At 37.1% G+C, this 25,237-nt stretch overlaps 1 protein-coding gene across 12 annotated transcripts in view; it reads left to right on the top strand.

Annotated features, from left to right (window-relative positions):
* Positions 1–25,237, top strand: part of Grik1 (glutamate ionotropic receptor kainate type subunit 1) — a 389,318-nt gene that overhangs the window by 347,635 nt on the left and 16,446 nt on the right. For 10 of the 12 annotated variants that reach the window (XM_026396167.1, XM_026396166.2, XM_026396163.2 and 7 more), the window contains 4 exons: positions 5,166–5,284; positions 9,533–9,750; positions 20,521–20,746; positions 24,944–25,194. In XM_026396167.1, the coding sequence (XP_026251952.1) occupies positions 5,166–5,284; positions 9,533–9,750; positions 20,521–20,746; positions 24,944–25,194 (814 nt within the window). The remainder of the gene's footprint in view (positions 1–5,165; positions 5,285–9,532; positions 9,751–20,520; positions 20,747–24,943; positions 25,195–25,237) is intronic. The other 2 variants (XM_077795039.1, XM_077795037.1) reach the window with 1 other exon arrangement.

The following is a 25,237-nucleotide window of genomic DNA, read 5'->3' as shown; positions in this document are numbered from 1 at the left end:
AATAAGAATAATAAAAAGTAATATCAAGACGTTTAGAATACATAAATAAGGGAAACAAGGAAAAAGCTAGAATTATAGAAACTAAGAAGCTCTAGAATGAAAGATTGCAAAAATCCTTCGGAATAAAGAAAAAAATGTTTTGAACATTCTGTGAAAATTAATTTTTAAAACATTCAAGAGAGAAGAAGAGAATTCTAGAAATTACACCACAAGAAATATCACTTCCAGGTAAGGTGAGGAGGCATGGAATTTTTGTTACCCTAGGATGCTTTGGTTGGGTTTTATTTTTGATATTTAACTCTATCTTTAACCATTCTGCTCTACACAATTCTTCAAAGGATTTTTTTACCTCTCAGTAGATCACATATTTTATACATACCTTTGATGTTCAATTTGAAACATCTATTTTATCTTTCGGTTGGCTTAAATATTGGATATTCCTGGATAAGTCAAGTTTAAAAAAAAAAAGTTGCTCTTGTGTATCATCTGCTTGTTTTCAATCTTCTTCACCTTTCCACAAAATGCAGTGAACTTTGTCCCTAATCAATTTTTGCTTTCCCTCCAGGAATTTCTAAGAGAAATATTTCTTCATACTAGCCCTTTGTCATTGTTCACTGTCTGGTTTTGATTAATGCCAGGTAATTATTTTCCTGGTGCAATTATAGAGAAAGCTTGGAAAAATAACCCAGCCTGGAAAAGTCTGAAAGATCTACAAGGCCGACATAGTGACACTGAATAAATGTGTGTTTCACGGAGACATTTATGCATTCGACATGAAATGAAAAGATTTGAAGCTTTCTATACCTTAAAATGTGTGTACCATTAGCAAATCTCAGATGTTGTACTTTTAAAAGAACCAAAGCTCTTTTACCATATACCTTGCCTCTAATAATATAGTAAACACTATTTATAGGGATAGTATCCTTTGATACTTTAGTACTCTACATCTGGGGTTCTCAACTGGGAAAGATTTTATAGTTGTCAATGGATCTTTTATTTTATTTATTTATCTAGGGTTCTGAGAATTGGACCCAGTGCCTCACACATGCTAGGCAAGCACTCTACCACTGAGCCACAAGCCCAGCCCCCAAACATCCTATTTCTATTATGATAGCAGCCTCCAGATCCTATCAGTGCCATCCACTTAATATTCCTACTTGTTGACAGTACCATTTCTACACCAGCCCTTTCTCTTTTCGCTTATTTTCCTGGTCTCCCCTTTCTCTTGCTCTGGTTCTTGGGGAAGTGAAGCTCTTATGTATCACATGCAAACTTCAAATAGAACAGTGGTGAGATATAAAAATAAAGAAAATAATTCCCTGCTGTGCACAAGTGAATTGTCATGGAAACTATCCTTTCAACTCCATCTGCCCTACACTTTTAAGTCTATCCCTGCTCCTACTTTATACAACCACTAAATACATTTCACAGGAGATTCTCCAAGCAGAATCCAGTTGAATAGGAGGTGTGCCAATTTACCATTACCTGCCAGCCTTATAGTACAAGACCATGAACTCAGTCACTCTGCTCTGAAAAGCTAAGAAGTAAAATGATTTTGGTCAGCATCTTAATGGTTTGCATTCAATGTCAGTGAAGTGGAAATGAAAAGGAGTTCATCTCATAATCATCTTCAGCCCTTGAGAGCTTTTTGAATTTTTGTTGTGAAGTATATCCTTTTATATTCTTTTAAAGGGGACACAGAAAGCCCATCACTGCATTTAAACCAATCCTTCATTGGATAGATGCTTAAAATTCATTTGCTGAGCTAATATAATTGCAGACATCAATGGAAAAAACTAAGGGGGTAAATGTAACAATTTCAATTACTATCATTTATAACAAAAGCAAATCTCATGTTTTTGTTTTGTGGTTGACATATTTTTCTTTTTACTTTTCAAAAAATATTTAACCCCAAGCAATTAAGCCTCTAGTGAAAACACAATTTAAATAGACCCAAGTCCAGATAAAATGTCTGCTTTTATTTTATGACTTATGATTGCCTTCATAAAAATTAACTTCTTTAAAGTTTACATTTGGTAAAAAATTAAAGATAATTTAAGAAAGAGAAACCCTTGAAAGTAAATTCTAAGGTTACACTATATCCCTAACATTTATGTTACAACTTCAAATAGAGCTTTTTTTTTTCTTTAAATGATGAATGGATCTCCCTCTTTTCAATGCAGCCCAATGTCCATTCTCAGCCATAAAGAGATAGTCCTTTAATCAGAAAACTTCACGATGAGGATTATTTTATGTCTTCCATTCAAATATAAGCTTTACATATATAAACATAAACCTGAAGTGTACTTTCACATTTCAACATCAGACTTCTTTTCTACATGCCAGTTTTCACACTGATTCTAAGCATATTTGTCCCTTTCTCTGTCCTTTTAGAGAACATCATTGCTGATTTTTTGAAAGTCATTTGGGAATAGCAGTTTCAGATTATCATTGGTGCAGGTCATATATTAATTCTTACCCCAGAGCTTCTGCCACTGGCATGATGTCACACTAGCTATAGTTAAGCAGGCATTAGGAATTCCAAACTGAGATATCTACATCCAGACATAGGTAGATCTACTGCATTATTTAAAAAAAAAAAAAAAAAAAAACAATGCTGTCTTACAGCAGAGCTTCATGTTATCATTTAACAATCCCCAGTCCACATACTCCCCAAGTCACTCAGAATCCCAGAAAGAACCTACAATATCTCTGCAGTGCAGGTAGAATCACATTGCTATTTAGATGGTTTCTCCTTTTGGCCAAAAAAAAAAAAAACTTAATTAGTTCTCACTTATAAGTGCAAAGTATGAAATACTGAAATAAGAGCAAATTCGGAGCAGCATTCCAAGAGATAAGCTCATGGATCAGAGCAGTTCTGGGAGGAAAAATGCTAGAATATCAGGGGGCTGGCAGTTGCCACATTCTATGGTCTATTTGAAAAACCCCTTCTCTTGAAAGTATAAGCCTCCTAATTCATTGCAATTAATATTTTTAAATTATTGTACAAGTGACAATGATATTGTTTAAGTAACAGCATCTTTATTCTGCATGCTGTTTCAATTAGGAGGTTCATTAATATTGGTATTCATTCCTTCAGCTCAGCAAACTACTATGGTTATAAGAGTGTATAAATTCGAAACTTAATTATATTGTTGAAACAGTAATTAAAATGTATTGGCATGGCATTGTCAATTACAGCAATATTCATAAGCTTCATGGGAATCTGCACAGTGCACCCTGCAGCTGTGGAAAAGCTGCAGGATGAGTTGGATACCATTATGGTGGGATAAACTACCAGGCTGCTATCCCCGTCCCCCAAGACTTGATGAAGAGTCACTGTACACCTTCTAGAAGGTGTCCAGGGGGTTAGATAATGGTTTTTCATTAAGAGAAACTATCCACCCAGTTCCTTGTGCATGATTCACAGTGTGCTCTACTTTGCACTGTAGATTATATATTCACCTTACGCCCTGTTCTCCCCAATGTGTCAGCAGCCTGATACTGTTTACTGCTGAAACCTTATGGCTGGAGAGAATTCCGTATGTTCTCATCGGCTTTATGGTGCTTTAACATTACTCTGATACTCTTGCTTGCATTAAAAAAACCCAATGGCAAATGGCAAAGCTTCCAGTGCTAAGAATTATTGCATTTTTAAATCATTCCCAGATCACTTTGCTGAGCATCTGGTGATATCTCTTTGGAAAAATAAGCACCTTTTAGCAAAGTAGCCCTGAAAAATAACCACAGAGGGAACACCTCTTTTGAGTTATAGAGGTCAGATAGACATGTAGAAAAGGAAACAAAATGGATGAAATTCCCCAGATTTTTCCCACATTTTTTAATGCATGCATTATAGTTGCACATAGTGGTGAGATTTGTCATTATATATTCATACATGCACACAATATACCAATGTATGTAATTTGGCCAATATCATTCCCAGGTTTCTCCCTTTCCTTCCACTCCGCCCTCCCCCAAATCCTTTTCCTCTATTCTACAGACTTCCCTTCAATTTGCATGAGATCCCTCCAACACTTACATACTTTTCCTTTGTCATCTCTAGTTTCCCATGAGAAAAAATACAATCCTTGACCTCCTGAATTTGGCCAATTGTGCTTAACATAATGGTTTCAAATTCCATCCATTTTCCTGCAACTGACATATCTCCAGATTTTTACTTTAAATACATCCTCAGAGATATCTGGATTCCCTCCTCTTTACTAATAAAGAGACTGGAGTCAAACTGCTTGAGTTAATTTGCTCGGATTGACTTCCTACACTATAGTTGTTTTTCCAGGAACCTGTGTTGCTTGTGGCTCTGCAGGCAGAGCTATGACTATGCTATAGAAACTTCTTACCTAACTAGGGTTGGTGATTAACTGACCATAGGACATAGTTTTAAAAACAATCAAATTAAAAATGAACCAAGAGGAAATTATGAACTTAAAATTCTCCAACAACCCACACTATGGAGTTAATACTAATGTACCTCTATGCCTGGACTTTGATAACTTTCAAAGTTAACCTTGCCTATTCATTGAAGGATCCTAATGTTTTCCATATATTATACTAAAAATATCTAATAGGTCCCAAATCCAATCCCCCATTTTTATTCAGGAAATTTTTTTTCAGACATGTTACCTCTTTGATGCTTTGCAAAATCACTAGACAACTCAGACTCCTTCTAAGCACCTGTCCATAGAAGTCCCTCAAAGGCATGTCACCCTTCTTTTTTGTCTCCCACAGGACCTAGCAACACAGGATCTTGACAGTGTAGTTGCTATGCCACAAGTGTGTGTCACAGTCATCACTCCTTGGTGGGGTAAATACTTGGGATGAGGGAAGTTTTCTTTACAGTTGACCTAGTCTTTCAGTAAAATGGAAATTTAATGAAAACTCAGAAGAATTCAGTAGACCTAGATCTGAAGAGTGTGATTCCCGCTGACCGGTGGGATTTATTTAGGAATAAGAAGGTTGGTAAACACTAACCCAAGGCTCTCGCACTTTGCTCATCAAAGCAGTAAGTTTTTGAACGTGGCCTTTGGTCTTCTGGTTTGTTCTTTTATCATTAACTGTTGGGTTTTTCTGCATTGCTCAGCAGGTTGTGCGGGTACCCCTTGTATCTATCTGATATTGACAGACTGTTTCTGTTGACACCACAGGTTTACACCCTACGAGTGGTACAACCCCCACCCCTGCAACCCCGACTCAGACGTGGTGGAAAACAATTTTACTTTACTAAATAGTTTCTGGTTTGGAGTTGGAGCTCTCATGCAGCAAGGTACACCGGTTGCCCTTCTCTGTCACTCGCATCCCACAGTCTGCTGACAGGCTTTCGTGCTGGTAAACTCCACCATGAAGCTAGAGGGTAGGCTGAAGCGTCATCTCAGGAATTTCAAATAATAGCCCCTGACATTCTAACTAGTTCTGAAGGCAAAGAAAACGGCAAAAATATGACCTTAATGGAACTCCCTTGCTATATATCTAAAATAAGACTTCTATCAGGCGATGAATACTTATTTTCCTGTGGGTAGCAAAGGATAAAGTACCTTAGAAATTGTATACAAATTTGCATAGATGGAGGTGTCAATCTTTTCCTTTTCAGCCATAACTCCACAAGTCAGAGGTTTGAAAGGAACGAAATTTAAATGGTTTGAAGATTAAGTTCACTTAGATTCCTCCAATTGCTCACCATATCTAGAACTTTCACCTAATTACCACTCTGACAAACCCTACCGAGATTCATCTTAGCCTCCCAGGAACTTGTCACAATCTCCCTCACTGGTAACCTTAGCAACAGTAAACTGTAGGGGTTGACAAAATAAAAATCAAACTAGAGAAATGTAGTGCATTTTATCCATTTTTCTATGATTTAGGATATTTTGGCTTTGTTGCAGGGGGAGGGGTGAGTTGTATTAACCTTTGGAAGAAATCCATCTCTTGTGGGTTTTCTTCAACTTTGATTCCATGCATCGAGTCTAGAAAATACTTCAAAGATTAAATACATCAATTTAAGAAAATCATAAGTCACAGATATTATTGTGTTTGGAATATCTGTTCATTTGACAATAAGCTACAAAATAAATTGGCAAAGGAAAATCCAACTGGGATATACCATTAAATTGTGTTTGTTATTTGAAATGTGAACCTAAGGTTTCTCGTTAGGGAGTTGTTATCTTACCACCTGAAATGCTTATATTCTGTATCTCCAAATGAGACAGAGACAGAGCTTAAGAGCCAATGGTAATTATTCAGAAATACAAAATAACTAAAAAAAAAACAGGTAGATCCTCTCTTTATGCAATTATGCATAGTTTATGTGGGCACTGCTAAATAGGTACCGACACTACCTGATTTACTAGAAACCACTGGCTTGAATTTAGAGCACAGCACAGAGCTATAAATCCTGCAACAAACCCCATTAGAAGCTATATCTTGCTTTACCAGTGCATTTAATTTTTTAGGGTATTTATCTTGTAAGCAATTACTTTCAAAGTGAAGGAGACCTCCTCCCCTCCCCTAAAGTTCACCTTCTTCAGCCATTAGAATAGAAAAAAAAATGCACTTAGGTTTCACAGAGCATGCAGCAGGCTGTACAGACATATGGCAGTGACCGCGTTCTGTCCTGTGAGTGTGCCCACCCCCAGAACTTCTCTTTCACATTCTACCTGTTTGGAGTTTACCATCATCCACAGCAAACTGTGGGATGCAGTGTCTGCTAGTTACCACTACCTTGGGTACATGACAGTCAGCCCCAACCAGACTCTGCTTGTCTTTCAGAAGTTTACCAACCTTTCTCAGGTGCAACAAACTGTTTCCATGCTCAAACTCGGGGTACTCGTGACTGTTAGTGTATCTGTCCTTGGCATGTGGCGTTGGACCAGGTAGCTCTGCTCTGTGGTGCTCTCTCTTGTTCGCAGAAGCTTTGTCACTGTACTCGATTGGAAACCATTTTGTTTAATTTCTTTCTGAATGTGATGATCAGACTTTCTCTTTTCTACAGAGCGTGAGCAAAGTCTGGATCAGGATTGGCTGTCATGTCTGCCGTAAATGGCACTAAAGAGACCTCAGCAAGTATTGTCTCTCATCCCGAATGTTTGCCAATGGTGTTTTGCTCTACTTTTATTGTTTTCATAACTTCATCCTGTAGAGTTCTGAATTCACATAGATCATCTCTTCTTCAGGGAAGCCATTTCTAAATATGCCAGTTAACATTGAGAGTCACAAACTTCACAAAACATGTGAAATTTTTTTAAAACAAAAAAATATCGAGGAATTGAGGTGATAACATCTACGGAGAGTTTAAAATGTAATTTCAGTAGGATTCTATAATATGTACTTTTTTAATTTTAAGAGAATTTCATCCAAAAACACATATTTATTTTAAAGTGTGCAATATGAATATATATTTTACATGTCAACAGTTGGTTATTAATCTGCCCAGATTTACTGTGGTACAATATACAAACGTGCAAATGTGTTAAAAACTAATCTTTTCATGAATGTAACCAAATAACACACAGATAAATTAATAGCAGAAAATCTGCACCTATAAACTAAGAAAAATACATATATTAGCTGTGTTATTTATTTCCTGTGGCTATTTTATGAAGTAAATGGTACTTTAATGATAACCAACTAAAGATCTAAAATAATATCACATTGCTACAAGGCTGCTAGATCAATTAAGTACAAAGATATGAAATAACCTTGGGCTTTAAACACATACACCCATAGGCATATAAATCCCATTTAACCACAAGATTAAAACAACAACAACAAATTATTTCACTAAATCCTTGGAGGCAATTTAATGGAAACTATTATAAATTTATGTAATATTATGCACCCAAATTTAAACAAACAAGAGAAGGAAATGCAAACTGTAGTCCAACCACTTTTCTCATTAAGAGGGAGTAAAGCACAAAGATCCCTAATAGCATTAGGAGAATAGATCTGTTTATTCAAAGCCCAGAATCTCTGCCAACCTTCATCTGCTTATCGCCAGCCTTGAGCTGGCTTTGACTTCGTGAGCAATGTGTGTGTCTGTTTATAGATTAAACCTGAGCATAAAATCATTTATTTGTAGATTGGAAGACTCCAATTTCCCCTTCTATCTTAAGCCATTATTAACAACAAAATTTCAAGACACCAAATCGGTATAGATAGAAAAAAGATCCTTTAAACAAGATATTGGACCTACTCTACTTTGTCCTCTAGGGTTTCCCACCCAGAGGGTTTTTGGCTGTTGACACAAACTCTGGTGTTCTCAGATTCCCAGAGGAAATGCTAAGTACAGGACCAAGGGTCAATTCCAGGCAAATGGACTAGACAAAATGCATTCATGAGTCAGTACAACTTGAACTCAAATTGTACCTCTGGGCCCTTCTGATTCTGCTGCTGCGTTTGTAGACATCCACAATTCAGTTAGGTCAAAATTGAACCAGACCATGTCTAAGATGTCTGCCTTTTATGTAAACTTAGCCGATATCCTTTCTTTCAGAAAAGAAAGTTTTCTTGGTAAACATTAATAATAAGTTCTTCTATGCTATCTTTAAAATGTAATCATCTGAGCCAAGCTCTGTGAAACATGTCTGTAATCCCAGTGGCTCTGGAGGCTGAGACTGGAGAATCTTGAGTTCAAACCCAGCCTCAACAATAGCAAGGTGCTAAGCAACTCACCGAGACCCTGTCTCTAAATAAAATAAAAACTAGGGCTGGGGATGTGGCTCAGTGGTTGAGTGCCCCTGAGTTCAATCCCTGGTACCCCTCAAAAATAAATAATCATCTGAATAATACCCAAAATGTATATTCTTACTAAGAAGGGCCTCTCTCCAGCTGAGAAACAGCCAGTTTTTAAATTGCCCTTAAGAAATAGCACTTTTTAAAGGACAGAATTAGATTTTTCAAGGAATATATTCTTTTTTACCAAACATGACTCTACATTAGAAAAACATAATTGTGACTTTAAAAGTAACATAAAACTAGTAAAATAATTCATTCACCATCATGTGACTGCATCTTAATTCATTTTATTGAAAAATTTCATTGTAAATGACATGTGATAAATGACATAATACGTTAATTTTTGAAAGTTTTTTATATTCTTTAACCTTAAATAAACATGTTAGCATTTTAATTTTTTTCATAGCTATAAAAAGTCCTAGAACATTTTAATTCACACTATAGGATGTATTTTAGACAAGAATAAAGGGACAGAAGTCTTAGGATTAATGTTTCAATTTTAAGCAGCTAAACTAAATTTTAGACAAGGACCATCTCAGGGTTAGAGCCATTTTAATACCATCAGCTGTTGATAAATGATATTTTCAGCAAAAGTGATGACTACTGGTTTTTAAAAAAAGATCATTTATATTCTGCTCCATTTCTTTAAAAAAGCATTTATTTTGTCTACATACATGATAGAGAGTCCTTGACTGGCTTATCACCCTAGAATAGAGTCCAACTGTTAGTCTTCCCTTTTCTTCTCCCTCTGTTTAACACTTTTACTCTGATGATAACACCACAGGATCAGAGCTGATGCCCAAAGCTCTATCAACCAGAATAGTTGGAGGAATTTGGTGGTTTTTCACCCTAATCATCATTTCGTCCTACACTGCCAACCTGGCTGCCTTCTTGACAGTAGAGAGAATGGAATCCCCCATAGATTCAGCAGACGATCTGGCAAAGCAAACCAAGATAGAATATGGGGCGGTCAGAGATGGATCAACCATGACCTTCTTCAAGGTAAGAAGCTGACTGCGTTCTCATCCTGGAGAGAAGGAGGGAAAAAATAAGAGTCCATTCAATTCCAAATGGGAAATTTCTTAATAAAATAAAATATAGAGAGACACAGCCCCACTACCAGAAGTCCCTGCACCTTTAGCAGTCAGCGTAGAGTGATTTCTTTAGTCATCAACTTGGTACTAACAGATCCACAGATCTGTCTTCAAAGTCCTTCTGGTCTTCACACCATAAAAAAACAAAAGATGCTTTCTGAATACAATCTAGCCACCTGTGGAATAATCACTCATTTATTGAACCTACAAAAGAAAGACTCCTTAATCTGAAATTCTCAGAACCAGACTCCTTGAATATCATTGTTTTGTTCTTTTTGTTCTATACTTAATGAGATAGAAGCAGATGACAAAAATAGGTGTCGATGTTGGCATTTAGATGGAGAATTTAAAACCATAACAACAACAGCAAAAATGCCAAGGGACTGTGGTATAATACTGCATCTACAACACAATGTCCCCAGCCATGCCTGATGTTTTCCAGCAGCCCACTTAGGAGGTACCAAAGCAGAGTTAAATTACAGAGGGTTTAGTTTTAAAGTCAAGTACATTTCCTCGTTCAGGTATTTTAAATTACTTACGCAGAATAACGAAATTGTTTTTTTGCACTTGCTTATGGAGTAAGCCTTACTAATTTTATTATCAAATCTCAGATACTATAATTCCTACAGGGAAAGTATGAATTTGAATAGATCTGCCAGGTTTATGAAGATCATGAAGTTTAGCCCTTCATTTTATGTGTGAAGAGAACAAGACCTTTGGAACCTCAGTGATCCGCTTACAATCACATACATGGTTCCTATCAGAGAAGGGGTTGGGATCTTCTTTTAAGAAACACTGGCAGAGATGGATGTGCTTGTGAGAAAAAGGAAAACAACTATCAGAGCTAAAATAAACTCTTACAAGAGTAATAAATCAGAAGGCAGGTTTGTATTAAGAATAAACTAGCAGGCACAGTGGCACACACCTATAATCCCAGAAGCTTGGGAGGCTAAGGCAGGAGAATTATGAGTTCAAAGCCAACTTCAGCAAAAGCAAAGTGCTAAGCAACTTAGAGAGACCCTGCCTCTAAATGAAATACAAAATAGGGCTGGGGATGTGGCTCAGTGGCTGAGTGTCCCCGAGTTCAATTCCCGTTGCCAAAAAAAAAAGAATAAACTATACCTAAGGTTTTATCAAAAAGTAGAGTAATGTAAAAGGTAGGATTATTTTTATTTTTCCTGTATGTTAAGAAAAATATTTTAAACACTTTTTCATTTTAAAATGATATCATTGATTTAATAAATGTATAAATCTTGGTGATTGTTTCATCCCTGAACACTAGTATCTTAAGGACAAATTATAATAAATATATGGCTTTCCAGGCTTCTGAAAGTATTTTCCTAGAATCAATGGCATAAAGAGACACAAGTTACCCCAAGCTAGTGATTAATTGTGGGTCTTGTCAGAAACTAGGAAAGTCACTTTACAGGTACACAGTACAAATGGATGGTACCAAAGTAGAACATGGTATGTCTGAAAAAATATCTGAAATGTTTTACCTCATCCATTAATATCAAAGAGTTTTAAAGTTCCAGGAAATGAACTACTAACACAGAAGAGATTCTACGTCCTTCAATTTGACATTAGGAAGAGGCTGGTCTGCCCTTTGCAAAGCGATAGACCTGACTTTTCCACTGTGCAAAGATCTATGTCTTTACAAAGCATCCTTTGCGTTCATTTTGATTTGTTTTTTTCTCATGTGCTTCTGTGAATGTACAGGGTGCTGGATCCCCTTTTTCCTGGCAGGACCCTGGGTTGACAGAATGAAGGTGTGCTTTAATAATGCACTTCTAGAACACAGGCATATGCTGCTCTCAACTGCTGCTCCCTGGGCTGATCCCTGTTCCTGAAAATGAGGAACAAAGGAAAGTGGTCTCTCAGGGCACCAGGCAAATGATGAGGCAATGAGCACCGTAGGGAGAAAGAAAGTGCTGAAATTGCAAACAGCATCAGTGGAAATAGCTGCAGGCACGGTGTGCTCACCTGAGTCTCACATGCTGTTTCTAAATGCTTTATATGGGTTCTCTCATTTTATTCCTTTAAAGGGTAACTGAGGTAAGTACTGATATTTGATAAGGAAAACGAGGCACAGAGAGACCTAGTAGCTTGCCCCGAAGTTACAAAGTTAGTAATGGAGAAGAGTCAAGGTTCGAACGTTAGAGAGTTCTAGAAAGCTCACTCCTCAGGATAGAGACCTGATCTGCTTTATTTGCTATTATATCACCAGAGCTTAAAACAGTACCTGGCACATAATATGTATATAAATGCTCACATAAGTTCTCTTAGAGAAAAAAAAAAGTTCTATCAGAGAAGGAGAGAGAGAGAGAAGCAGAGAGAGGTATATGGATACACAGAGACCCACACAGGAAGAGACACTGCTGCCAGGTTCCTCCTTTTACAAGTTAGCTTGTGGTCCTGCAACTCTATTTACCAAGAAGAAATTTATTTGCAAAAAGAGAACAAGGACTAAATCCGATTTGGTTTTCCCCTTGAGGGAGGCAAGCTGTCAGAAAGCTTCACAGGGTTACACACTCAGGGTTCTTAAGCTGGATTATTCCACAAGGGAAAGAAATGTTCCAGCCTTTTAGTTCCTAGGGTTGTTTCACCCTGAGAATTAAGTCACTGAGTGACAGCAGTTTCAGGCACAAGGACACAATCCTGACCTGGCTGCACTCTCCCATTTCAACCTTTGCTGGTCCATCCTGGCCTCCTCCCACCCTCCCTCTCTTAAGTAAAAACAATAACGTCTCTTGGGCTGTCGACTGAATTAGGAAAGCAAGTGCCTTGTCCAAGTTAGCATCTTCTGTTCAGTTGTTGGAGCAAAAGCCATTTGCTCCGATGGGTTCTATCTGGATTCAATCATGAAGAAATTTCTAATAAGAAACATTTTCTCATCACACACAGCGTAATGAGTGTTTTTGTTCCCAGAACAAAAACGTCCCTCTGGCAGTGCCCCGATGTAGAAAACTGTCCCTTTGCTTTTGAGTTGATTTTTAAATCATCTTGCAACTAAAGAATAGGCTGCTGTATGGGGGCTGTAATCACAAACTATATGACCAAACAAAATACACTAATCCCTCACATTTTATCTCCAGGTCTCAAACAAGGGATGTTTTCAGTGAAGTATCTCCTTGAAAGGAGTGGCCAGAAGTCTCTCACTAAAGTTTCAATTAAAATCCATTGACATTTTCCCCTAGACTATTATTTTTTATAAATAGCACAACACCATAGATTTTAGAATACTGGTGTTCAATTTTTAACATGGAAACCCCCACCAGATTTAGTCTTTTATAAACAGCTCAAGTGAGGTTCCACTCAGTACCCTCTGAATCAGGTAAGGCAGAGGAGATAGGCGGACAGTTTTTAAGTAGGTACTGGGTCAAGGTTATGCATGTCTGAGAAGGGGGAGGCAGTCACAGTTTTCCTTCATTGAGTCATTTGTATGTAGAACAACGAAATTGATCATCAAAGATGATTTAAAAACAAGGACTGAACCATAAATTAAACACCACAAAGTTTCCCAAAGTTTTAAATGGACCCCTCCTAAAATTCTAACCACATTGCACATTAAGAAAAGAACACAACCCTATGTTTTGTGGCCAAGGTCACTTAGCTAATGCTACTTATGAAGCACTACATTTTCCCAAGTTCACCAGTGCTCAGATCTTAAGTCTTAAGCACTGTGAATAATATAAAAGCCTCTTTGATCAAAGGGTGTCAGTCACCATGAGGACAAGCAGCAAGACAAGACTGGAGAAGGCAGAGCACTTCCTCAACCATCCAGAGACTGTTGGAGATGTTTCAGGAAACAGCTCAGGGCACCGGTATCAGGGGATCTTTTTTCCCCTTTATCAGGACTTCCGTTCGTTAATAGACCATGCTTAAAAGTCAAAAATATTCATGATTCAGAACTTCAATAGACTTTAAGAAAATTTTGAAACAAACTCTTGTATTACTACTGGCATAAAACTCATTAATGATATAATATCCAGTGGATTATTGGTTTGCTGGTGAATTGTTTTGCCCTTTTGTTCAAAAAGTAAAGGTTTTTCCAGCCCTCCTGAATCCCTGGGACCAGCACAAGAATCTTAAGAGGTAGAGACAAAGAACAGTCCATCTGTGGTCGAGCTCTGTGAACCTTAGGTGGGTAAAGTTCCCCTAAGGTCTCCATGACCCATTTCTCCTTTTGTACCCAAGAAAACTGAAAGCAATGACATCTGGTTACAACTTCCCTTTATAAATGCGGCACTGAGACGTTCCTGGTTTTCTCTCCCTCTCTCTCTCTCCCTTTCTCATAGAAAATAGGAATTATACAAAAATTCCATTTTCTCTCTGTTGTAATTCTATTAATATCCTTATGGAATAATGAAATTGTCCAAATTTTGGTTTCACAGTGACAATATAACAAGTCATATTTTCCCCATGTTAAAAGAATGATTATTATAACTTTAAAAAAAAGTCTAATAACCTGAAACAAAAGATTTCTGAATGCCCTTTGTGAATAATCATCCAGGGAGGATGATGGTTCTGGCCTGTGGTTTGGAGATTAGGAATACCAGACAGTCTTCTCAGGACATGTGACTAACATCCAGTGCTGGGATATAAGTGAATGTTTCCCATTGCAGAGTCTGGAGCCAGAGAGCCTGGAATCAAATCTCAGTCTACTGCTCAGTGGCTGTAGCAAGTTACTTCAACTCTGAACTATGGGTTTCCTATCTGTAAATTGAGACTATTATCATAGCTCATAAGATTATTTTAAAGACTAAAAAAATTAATAGAAGTGATATGCTTGCTGCTTGGCAAACTATAAGCAATTTTTAAAGTTATATAACTACCACCAATAATATCATCACCATCATTATCAAACCCTCATCTTTGCTGTAAGTCCTAGTTTTTCCATTCCTCTGGATTTAAAAATACTCTAGTTTGACCTTCACCCAGCTTCTTTACTGTCAATAATCTCTGGAATGTGTGACTTCTGCTAATGGACAGAAAAATCCAGAGAGAGTTCCAGGGCCCAAGATTTCAAAGGTATCCAGAGGCCTGATCAACAGGGACCCTAATCCTTGGGAGCCTTTCCTAAGCCTTTCTGTGGCTTTTGCAGAAGAACACTTTCCAGATGGCAGGTAGGCAACAGATGGTGAGGCTGCCCTTAACATTGAGCTGAGGAGTAGAGTGAGGCAGTTCAATTTAATTCAGTGCAATTTATATATTTTCCAGGATCTCCAACATGGCATGACTGCAATTGGCACTACATGGATGAGATGGGAGGGGAAAGGGATAAAATCTTCCAGGAGGCTTGAGGATCTAAATAGCAATAAGAAGCAAGATGCATGCAGACCTGTTCAATACTGTACAACCTGTGGCTAAGGATGGATTGTATGGACAGGAAGCAGGGTGGACACCTGAAGAATTCCTTGTGAGCCAAATTGGCTATGAATTACTCCTGTCAGAAATACTTCTGGGGGGAGTCTTGCCTTGTAACAAATCACTATCCTCCCAGACTCAAGCCAGAGGATTACATAGATTAGATCGTGATTCAGTCTAAAATGACTTGGATAAAATAGGTTTAAAGAAATCATAACAGACTTGTCATTTCTGGCTTTCATGGTCTAGGGACTTTGGACCAGCTGTGGGAATAAGGGACTCTCTAACCTTTCTAATCTCCTTCCAGTGAGTGGTTAGGTTCTGTCAGCAACCCAAAAGACATTTCAAGGAAGTCCTGAGTTCTGCACCAGTGGGACTGAAGCAATGAGCTATTATGAGCAACAGATTTCAGACAGAAATAATCATTTAGGGAAACAAAAGATGAAAGAAATTACTCCAACGTCTCTGCATAGGAAGGTACTCTTCATATAAATGCTATTAGCCCAGACTAGAAAAATCCAACTAATTTTATCATGAGTGTCAAAAACATTTGGTCTCCATTGATTTAAAATGTATTTGTTTGGGAGGAAATTTGAGGTCAATTTAAGTTAACCTTTTCCAATAACTGATATATTGCCAGTAATAAACCAATCTTTTTGTTTTTTTAAAACTCTGGACGGGAGAAAAACATGAAAAATATTTTAGCAAAGATGCTTAAATCCCACTGAGAGAATTTTCCAAAGGGAACCCATAAATTTTTGAAATCTTGGAGAGTTTTCCAATGTCACAACTTCCTATCAATTCCAGATAAAAGCATAATTAGCTGCAATGATCACATATACATTTAAAAGACAGAGACCCCTCTAGATCATAAATGCTTTCTTCAAAGTAATTGTTATGCATTTAATCATATATATATATATATACATGAATATTTATTATTTAATGAAAACTATATTTAATATTCTGTTAGATAAAATAGTGGTCTCTAAGGCAACTATTTACCTCCAATGTAAATGTTTTACCAGTTTGGTTTGCTATGCCTTTGGCTGATTTTTAAGGTTTTTCTTATATCAGAACTTACCTAAAGTAAAAGTAAATTGGAGATTTTAAAATGTAATTGTGTTGATATTTCATATATATATGTCACATTCATTTTTACTAAGAAAACAAGAATCAAATAGCAATTGTTTATTCCCAGTGTATACATATGAGTATAGATTTATGGACACAGGTAAAAGTAAACATATGTAAAAATAGATGAAAGTATGAAATCTTTAGACACCCTGGTCTGAAGGAGAAATGCCTAGTTATCGATTTACTACATAATGGGATTATACATCATCACTGTAGAAGGCCAGTAACCCGACTGGAGAAACAGTGTGATAAGATACACTTATCTTAGTAAAAATGAAAAAATAGAAAGAGATTTCTGTAAAATGGAGGTTTTGTCCATCTTAAAAGTAAACCACACCCCAGAAAATGCACTTATTTTACATCATATTGCAGAAACCTTGCAACTGAAAACAGTGAAATTATATGGAAGTCAAAATATTGTTAAAGGAAGAGAAAATGTAACCACATTTTCTTCCATATTCCAACTGTCACACATCCTGAAACATTGTCTAAATTTTGTCTTAAATAAATGTAAGCTGTTAAAAGTCATGTAAATAGTTCCCATATATTATGTGCTAAAAGTACAAGTGTTGCAATAGCTCTTGCTATAATAGAAAGATGCTGCAACTACTTACTCATAATTATCTCCTTGGAAAATTTGTTGGTTCTGTTGAAACATTCAACAAGCCATGAGTTGGATGCTCTGTGTATTAAAACAGGTAGTTGATTCTCCATTGGTTAAAAACACAACTCGGAAACAAGACTGCTGAGATCAAAGTTTGGTTTTATCATTTCTTCATATAGTATTCTACTTCCAAATCTGTAAAACAGATATTATAATGGTCTCTCTCATATGATTGTTGTGAAGATTTAGTGACTTAATGTACACAATTAAGTGCTTGGTACCCTGTGAACACTGAGCTTTTATTACTGTCTTTAATTTTCAGATATATATATATTGTAAAGCACTTTACAGAAAATGTTTAACTTGCATGCATTCCAGAAGTAAAAAGAGAGAAATAAATAATGGTCATCAACATTGATTCAGTAGCACTCTCTTTTAACAGATTCTCCATGAAAGTGCTTATTCTTTGCCAACAATGTTTCAACAGCATCAGGATAGCCACATAATCAGGTTAAAACAGACAAAAATGAACTGATCTAAACCTCATGCCTTTAAAAAAAATCCTAAATGAGTTCAGATTTAACAAATGAGGCATTTTCAGTTATAGCATCTTATTAAGAAGCTTGGAGGGCATTACAAATATTCTAATTAACTTTTGACATATCTGTTGAAATGAAAGACAATCATGGCTTTCATTGTTTAAAATATACTGTATAACTCCAACTACAGGGTGAAGAACACACTGGCTCAGGATGCATTTTCTTTCCAAATCATGATAAGAGGAAAAAAAGTAATTTACAAATCTTGCAACTGTTGAATATTGGGGCAGCAGTGCATGATCTCTCTTCTTCTTGAGCTTAGATCATTTTGAGCTCTAGGGAGCACTTAAAGTAGAATGAACCACATACTAAGCAAGTGCCATAAGACCACAGCTAGCTAAGTCCTCTGTGAATTTAGAAAGTAATGAAGTCTTTTGCCACAGAAAATTTGAGACTCGCACCTGACAGGGACCCAATAACAACTATATAGGGTTTGTGCGTCCCTTTTACATGTCCTGCGATTCCTTGGATGCCTTATCAAACTCTCCACACTTTATCCACTTATCATATCTAAAAATAACCATTTGCTTTTGTCTGATCTTTTGTCCCCAAATTCCACAGACCAAAAATCCAGTTTTCTAACCATTTATGGCATTCATTTTTTAAATTTATTTTTAGTTGTATTTGAACACAATACCTCTATTTTATTTATTTATGTGGTGCTGAGGATCGAACCCAGGGCTTCTCACATGTGAGGTGAGCGCTCTACCCCTGAGCCACAACCCCAGCCTCGGCATTTATTTTAATATGATGGAAAATGTTTCATGGAACGTTTTATATGGAGGCTGATTCTTTTCTCTAACTTTTTTTTTTTAGTTGTAGTTGGACATAATACCTTTATTTTATTTATGTATGCTTATGTGATGCTGAGATCGAACCCAGGGCCTCGCACATGCTAGGCAAGCGCTCTACCGCTGAGCCCCAACCCCAGCCCCTGAGGCTGATTCTTATTTTGTATTAACATGAAACAACTAGTGAGGTGCCTTGAGAAATAATATCAGTCAATGAATTAAAGATATATTTTCACCTGTAGATCAAATAAGATTATTCTCAAAAGAATTGTGGCAATGTAGACATCCACCTCCCCAGATCATCATGAAAGAGTGGAAGAGCATTGAACTACATATTGGGGGTCCTGAGGTCCAGAATTTGCTCTGATATTAACTTGCCTTGTGACTTTTTGAAGTCTCCAAACCTTCTGTACCAAAATTCCTCACCTATAAAAGTAGCAGTTTGAATGAGCCAATCTCTATCTAAAGTCTGTAACAACTTTAAAATTTCATACTTCAAAGAAAATTATTTTCCCTTAAGGTAATTTCCTTATGAAAGAATCATTTTCCTAGCTGCACATCCACTGCCCTAAGACAGACTGACCTCCCTGCAGTTGTACAAGTAGTGCTTTATGATACGTTCAGCATTTTACAGTCTCTTCGAGGCTGGATTCACACAGCAAAAGAAGCATTGACCCCCAACCTCCAAACATGACTTTGTTGTGGAAACATGAGCTCCAATTTGCAGGTGTCCCTAGGGTTGAGAAATAACTCTCAGGGGCCTAATTCTGACAAAATGAGTTCTATAAAATACCAATATCTATAAGATGCTGTTTATTGAATTGTTATTTGTCTTACAAGATCTTTTTCAAGGGGCTCTTTAAATGCCTAACAATACAAAAAAAAAAAAAAAGCTATCAGTCTTCCCCTAACTCATGAAGCCTACAGTTTAACCCAGATCTTATATAGAGTTAGGAATTGAGTGAGTTCCCAGAAATGCTTGAGCAGGAATAAGCACAGAATTGATTCCACAAGTGTTCCATTTACTGCCTGCAGCCCTAAATCATGTTTTAAGTCTCTTTGCACTCCTAGGATTGTACAGCCTATGCTTTTCAAGGAGTCTTCTTAATGCTTCAAGTGTGTGTGTGTGTGTGTGTGTGTGTGTGTGTGTGTGTGTGTGTGTGTTTGTGTGTATTAGGGGGAGAGAGAGAGGAGAGAGAGAGAGAGTGCATGCTCATGACGGGGTTAACTTGAAAATGTCAGTAACTCTCATGATGACTTTCATCTTTGAAATAAATGGAGGGCAGTACTGATGCAAATGAAGACAAATTCAGGGGGAAAACTTGGAACAATATGAAAATTACAGAGTGAAATGCAAAATGCCTAATCACAGATAGCTATTCAAGAGAACAGAAAATTCATATGTAAGCAATGTGGAAATTTAGGCAGTATATTTTAACAAAGAAAAAAGAAGATAATGAGATAATGGTGTGTATTTATAGATGCATATATTTTATATCATATATAGTAGATCGTTGCATCTATCAAAAAAGCTGAAGAATAAAAGACAAAATCATAGAACACTTTGAAATGAGATATGCAGTCCTCATTATCTATAATACGATTGCAATGAAAAATTGTATACAGAAAGTATGAAGAGTTTTCTGATCTGAATATTAAATTGGAAAGAGCCTTTACATTCTAGATTTTGTAGAAAAGATAAGAATGAATGGCAGTTCTTTCACAAACAAAGTAAAGAAGGCAAATGCATTATTCCAGGGTTATTCTCTCAAAGGAATACTGATGAGGGATTGAGAGTTGCATACTTGAAAAATGTTAAGACAAAGCCCTGGACCTGATGGGCCATGATGTTTTGTTCACACTGTTCATCTGTCAAGCACTGTCATTGACGCCAATGTTCATTCTTCCTTAACCAAAACCAAGCAAAGGACCTGGAGTCCATCACTCTGTTGAATCTTCTTTTTCTCCACAGCAGTCTCAGTGCCTCCAAGTGCTTTTTTGTAGTGAAGTGGGTTCATTTCAGCTACCAAACCAAAGTCCCAGGACCATCCATCTCCATTCCCTACCTGAGGGGAAAAGAGTTTCTCCCCTATTATTTGAACTTCTGGGATGTTGAGTAGCTTCCAACCCTATTTTTTCCAGCACTCTTCTGCTGGTGGGTGTGTTTTTTCTCCCTGCAGAAATCAAGGATATCCACCTATGAGAAGATGTGGGCTTTCATGAGCAGCAGGCAGCAGACTGCCCTGGTTAAAAACAGTGATGAGGGGATCCAAAGAGTGCTCACCACCGACTATGCCCTGCTGATGGAATCCACCAGCATTGAGTATGTGACTCAGAGAAACTGCAACCTCACTCAGATTGGGGGCCTCATTGACTCCAAAGGTTACGGCGTGGGAACGCCTATTGGTAAGCTGGGCTAGGCATTAACCAGGATGGAGATGGGCCATCTGGATTGCAAGTGCTCCATGGGAAAGCCTTCCAGACCTTAGCAGACTATAATTAAGAGAAAGATCCATATCAATCAGACACATGGTCTGAATTTAAGATTCCCAGAGAGTCAACCTAATAAACCTTCTACTATGATTTCTTTCAAGTTCTACCATAGTATAAGCATTTAAAAGTATATAGGTCTTATTATCTTAAGAGGATATTTTCCCAATTACTCCTCTTCACAATATTTCCTTTGATGTTAACATATTCTATACAGTTTCTCTGCTTTAAATTATATTGGAATCTGAGAAAATTAATTCTGCATATAGATGAAGATTTATACTGCACATAGAGGACTAGTATTTCATGTCAATAGATGAAAAATCAAGGCTATATCTATCAAAATAAAAAGTATAAAGATTACATTATAATTATAATTTGCTCAGGCATAAACTAGATTCAATGATAACTATCTAAAATCTCCAAATGTTCCAGTTGTTTGACTCTGTGGCACCATTTTCCCTAGGGAAAGTATAAGTTGGTAAGAATATGTACCCATATAACATCTTCCTGGGTGACAGTCATAGACATAAACAGAATATTTTTCTACTGTTTCCCTCTCTATAGAAAAACTGCATTGTAAAAGATTCTGGTGTGGTAGAATAGGTAGGTAACCTACTGCTCTCAAGTGAGTCCTGTTACTTTGTTCATAAGCATTCTAATGGAAAGGAGACAGGGCTCATCCAATGAGAAGAAATCCTAATTGCAGTCAAGCCAGATAATTGAGAGCCTAAGGTAGATTTGATTTGCTAGTTTGTATTATTTTGTTATTGTTTGAAAGGTAGCGTCCAGTTGGACCCTCAACATTAGACAGGGATCACAACTAAAATGCTTATTGAGTCCAAGTCGCTCCCTAAATGAGGAAAGCTTGTTTGCTTGCAGAAATAGGAGGGAATCCTGGCAGCCCTAGTCTATTACAGACAAAGAACTTATCTGAAGGAGGCTTCTGGACAGCCAGCCATAGACATGTGGGAATTTGAGAGAAAGATTGTCAGATGTAATTCATTTATCCACACAAAACAAATCCAGATTTTCAGTGAAATCTTTTAAAGTTTTAATTTGGCACCTAATTAATTTTTTAAAAGGCTTGGTATATCCTACATTTAACTTATTATTCAACTGTATAGACTATATTAATACTAGTTGAATTAATTAAGTAAAGGTCAACTGTCTTCAACATTTACTATGAATATACAGTTAATTTGACTCCCTTATATCTACCTGGTGTTAGAAATATATGGTATGGGGGAAATAACTTTATGTATGTCTTCTACAAAAAAATCTGCAGAACAAATTGGGTTAGGGGATCTGTCATTACCTTTTTAGCCTTTAATTTCCAGTAACTTTTCTTGATAAAATACCAGTATTGCTAGTGAAGTGTAGCTTTTTTTCCCCAAGAGGAAAACTGCTATAATTTAGCAACCTGTTTTTCATGGGACTCTGGGGGATGGTAAACCACAAACTAAAAGGATACTGTGCACCTTTTTTATTTTAAAAACAATATCCTATCTCCCTAATCAAGCTTTGCTACCTAATTTTAGATAACATGCGGTAGGGAAAGTTAGATAGATGCTATTGAAAACCTCTGGGTGCCTTCATATGAATGAGGTTGACTCTCAGATAGATAGATAGATAGATAGATAGATAGATAGATAGATAGATAGAGATATAATATTTATATATAACATATACATATGTAAATTATGGAGAGATTTGAAGGTACCTATCAGTCTCTTTTTTGCCAACCTCACCCATAACAAATTCCAAAGTTAAAAGAGGCTTCCTCCCTCCCAAGATGAAAAGAAATATACTTGAGGAATTTTTCATAGCGGCTATAAACCTGTCATGCTTTTAAACCAAGAACAATGAAGGAATAATTGGAACAGATGGCAGACCTCAGAGAGAATACATCCATTGGGAATGCAGCTGTTGGATAAATTTTTGAGACGTTCCTTCTATGATGAATTGACTCTTTTAAGAAAGATCAGTTGCTATTCAGAAAGATCTGTGTGTATACATATACATTTTTTTTTCGAGTGACTTGTAATAAGTCACTTCTAATGTCACTCAATCCATATAAGCAATGATATCAAAGACTGACACTAAAACACATACAGATATCAAAACTTCTCCAAACCCTGTGGCCTAACCCTGATTGAGCCCTTGAGGCTCCACTCTCTCCAATAATGAGAGACTGGCAAAGATGTACCAGTTGCAACACAGAATTGAAAACTTTATTTCTTAAATATTCTCAGGATAGAAGCTCTGGAAATGTGCCTCCTGAAGGATTTAAAATAAAACTTCAGGAGAATGAGAACAGTTAAGGTTTGAACAGGTTACCAGGAGCCTGGAAATTGCCTTCCTTAGAGACCAACTTTAAACAGAAATTGTATCTCCATCTGTCTGAAATGTTCTGGGTACTGTGCAGCCTGGAGGCAAAGGACAGCGACAGTCAGCATTTATTGAGTGCCCACTGTGTATACTGCTATGATCACTGTGGCAGCTACCACTGTACGAATCATTCTCCAACCCTTCAAAGCACTTTCCTGTACCTTGAAGCAAAGTGCTCCTGGTTCACCTAGTTGCTCACATGCTGTGGGTATGTTAATGGTGCTAATTTTGACATCGGTCATTATTCTGGGGGTGTTTAAGCAAACAGCCAACATCTTTTAATGTGGCTTTCATTTTCTCACCAAAAATCCATACTCTTAATTGACAAGACATAATCTCCCTCAGAAGCATTTTGCTCTTCTTTTAAACTCAATTTTGAGTGCTAACCATTACTTTTAAAAATCTTAGGAGAAAAGAAATGACAAATGTTACAAATGTTAGCGCTTTTCAAACTTAACCATGCCACAGGAGGAAAAGCATATTTTGGGGGAGTGATGTGGGAGCACTTTGATGAAAACAGCACCAAGAAGTAAGTAGTAAGGAGAATTGAATTTGATTCTTGGCTCTGCCAGTAACTATTAGTTTCACTCATGCTTCCAGATTCAAGATTTCTACCAAGAGTGACTTTAAAATCTGTAAGCAGAGAAAGCCAGTGTGTACTACTTTCCTACTGAGTAAGAGAAATGCTAACAAAAATTCTTACCATCCAAGGAAAAATTGAGTAAAAGACTCTTGCTGTGTGTCTCTTTCTTTGCATTAACATAGGAATCCAGTATTGAGAACATGAAGATATTGGTACTTTCTAACCCTTACATAATTAAACATTAAGAATATTATTACTCAAAGACAGAGCATAAATATTATGAAAAAAGTCTGTGCAAATTTTTGAAAGTTAATTGAATTTAGTAGGACCTTTAAAGTATTTAAAATTTATTCTTAAGTTTATCTTACTAGAAAAATTAGTCAGTATGGATGAACAGCTATAACCAGTATAACCAACATTCTGTGACTTACACAGTGAGTGGCTATTCCTTGACCTTTGTGGCTATTTAATGCAAATTGAGAAAGAAGCTTTGCTTTATGCAGGCATCCTAGGACCCAAGTTCCTTCTATTTGGCAGTTACACCATGCCAGGTGACTTGAAATCTTTTGCTTCCTGCCGTGTATTTGGGGTGGGAGAGAGAGAGCGCAGAAGAGAATGTTGGGAAGGCATATGATGTAGGATTAGAAATATCCATAAATCAGGTTAGCTCCCATTGGCTAAAAATCAGTCACATGGCCACAGTGACCTTGAAGGAGGCTGGGAAATATCTAGCTATATAACATATCTAGCTAGGAAGAAGAGGAAATGAACAGATTCAGTCTCAATATAGGAGAACCAAGAACCTAGAAAAGGTAGAAAGAATCTAGGCGATGAAAGCCCTTGACACATGATAAGACTCAGGAAGAACTCCCCAGAAGCAGAAGTCTGTCAGAAGTCCTAGCTTAGCTTTTCTTCACTTAGAAGGAGCAAACAGTCCAGGTCAGAGTCAATCTCAACATGTCAGCTTTCCCCTTTCCCATTCTTTAGGACCTCCAAAATAAGGGATTGCACTTTCCTGCCTTGCCTAGTTGATTTGTGGATTCGGCTTTTACAACAGCCATGATCCATTTACCACTAAGTTTGTAAAAAACTCTTCTTCGGCCTTTTAGTGACCAGTATCCCAATGATTTCACTTTCAGGGTCTCCTTACAGGGATAAAATCACGATAGCTATTCTTCAACTACAAGAAGAGGGCAAGCTGCACATGATGAAAGAGAAATGGTGGCGGGGAAATGGGTGCCCTGAAGAAGACAGCAAAGAGGCCAGTGCTCTGGGAGTAGAAAATATTGGGGGCATCTTCATTGTCCTGGCTGCTGGACTGGTCCTTTCTGTATTTGTAGCCATTGGAGAATTTATATACAAATCACGCAAGAACAATGATATTGAACAGGTGAGTCATCTCTTTCTAAAACGGGATGGTTTTTAGTTGGAAT

The sequence above is a fragment of the Urocitellus parryii genome, chromosome 2 (assembly GCF_045843805.1).
Source record: "Urocitellus parryii isolate mUroPar1 chromosome 2, mUroPar1.hap1, whole genome shotgun sequence".
Lineage (NCBI taxonomy): Eukaryota > Metazoa > Chordata > Mammalia > Rodentia > Sciuridae > Urocitellus > Urocitellus parryii.
Note: the sequence above shows the minus strand (reverse complement) of the source record. Positions and strands in the feature narration are given on the sequence as shown.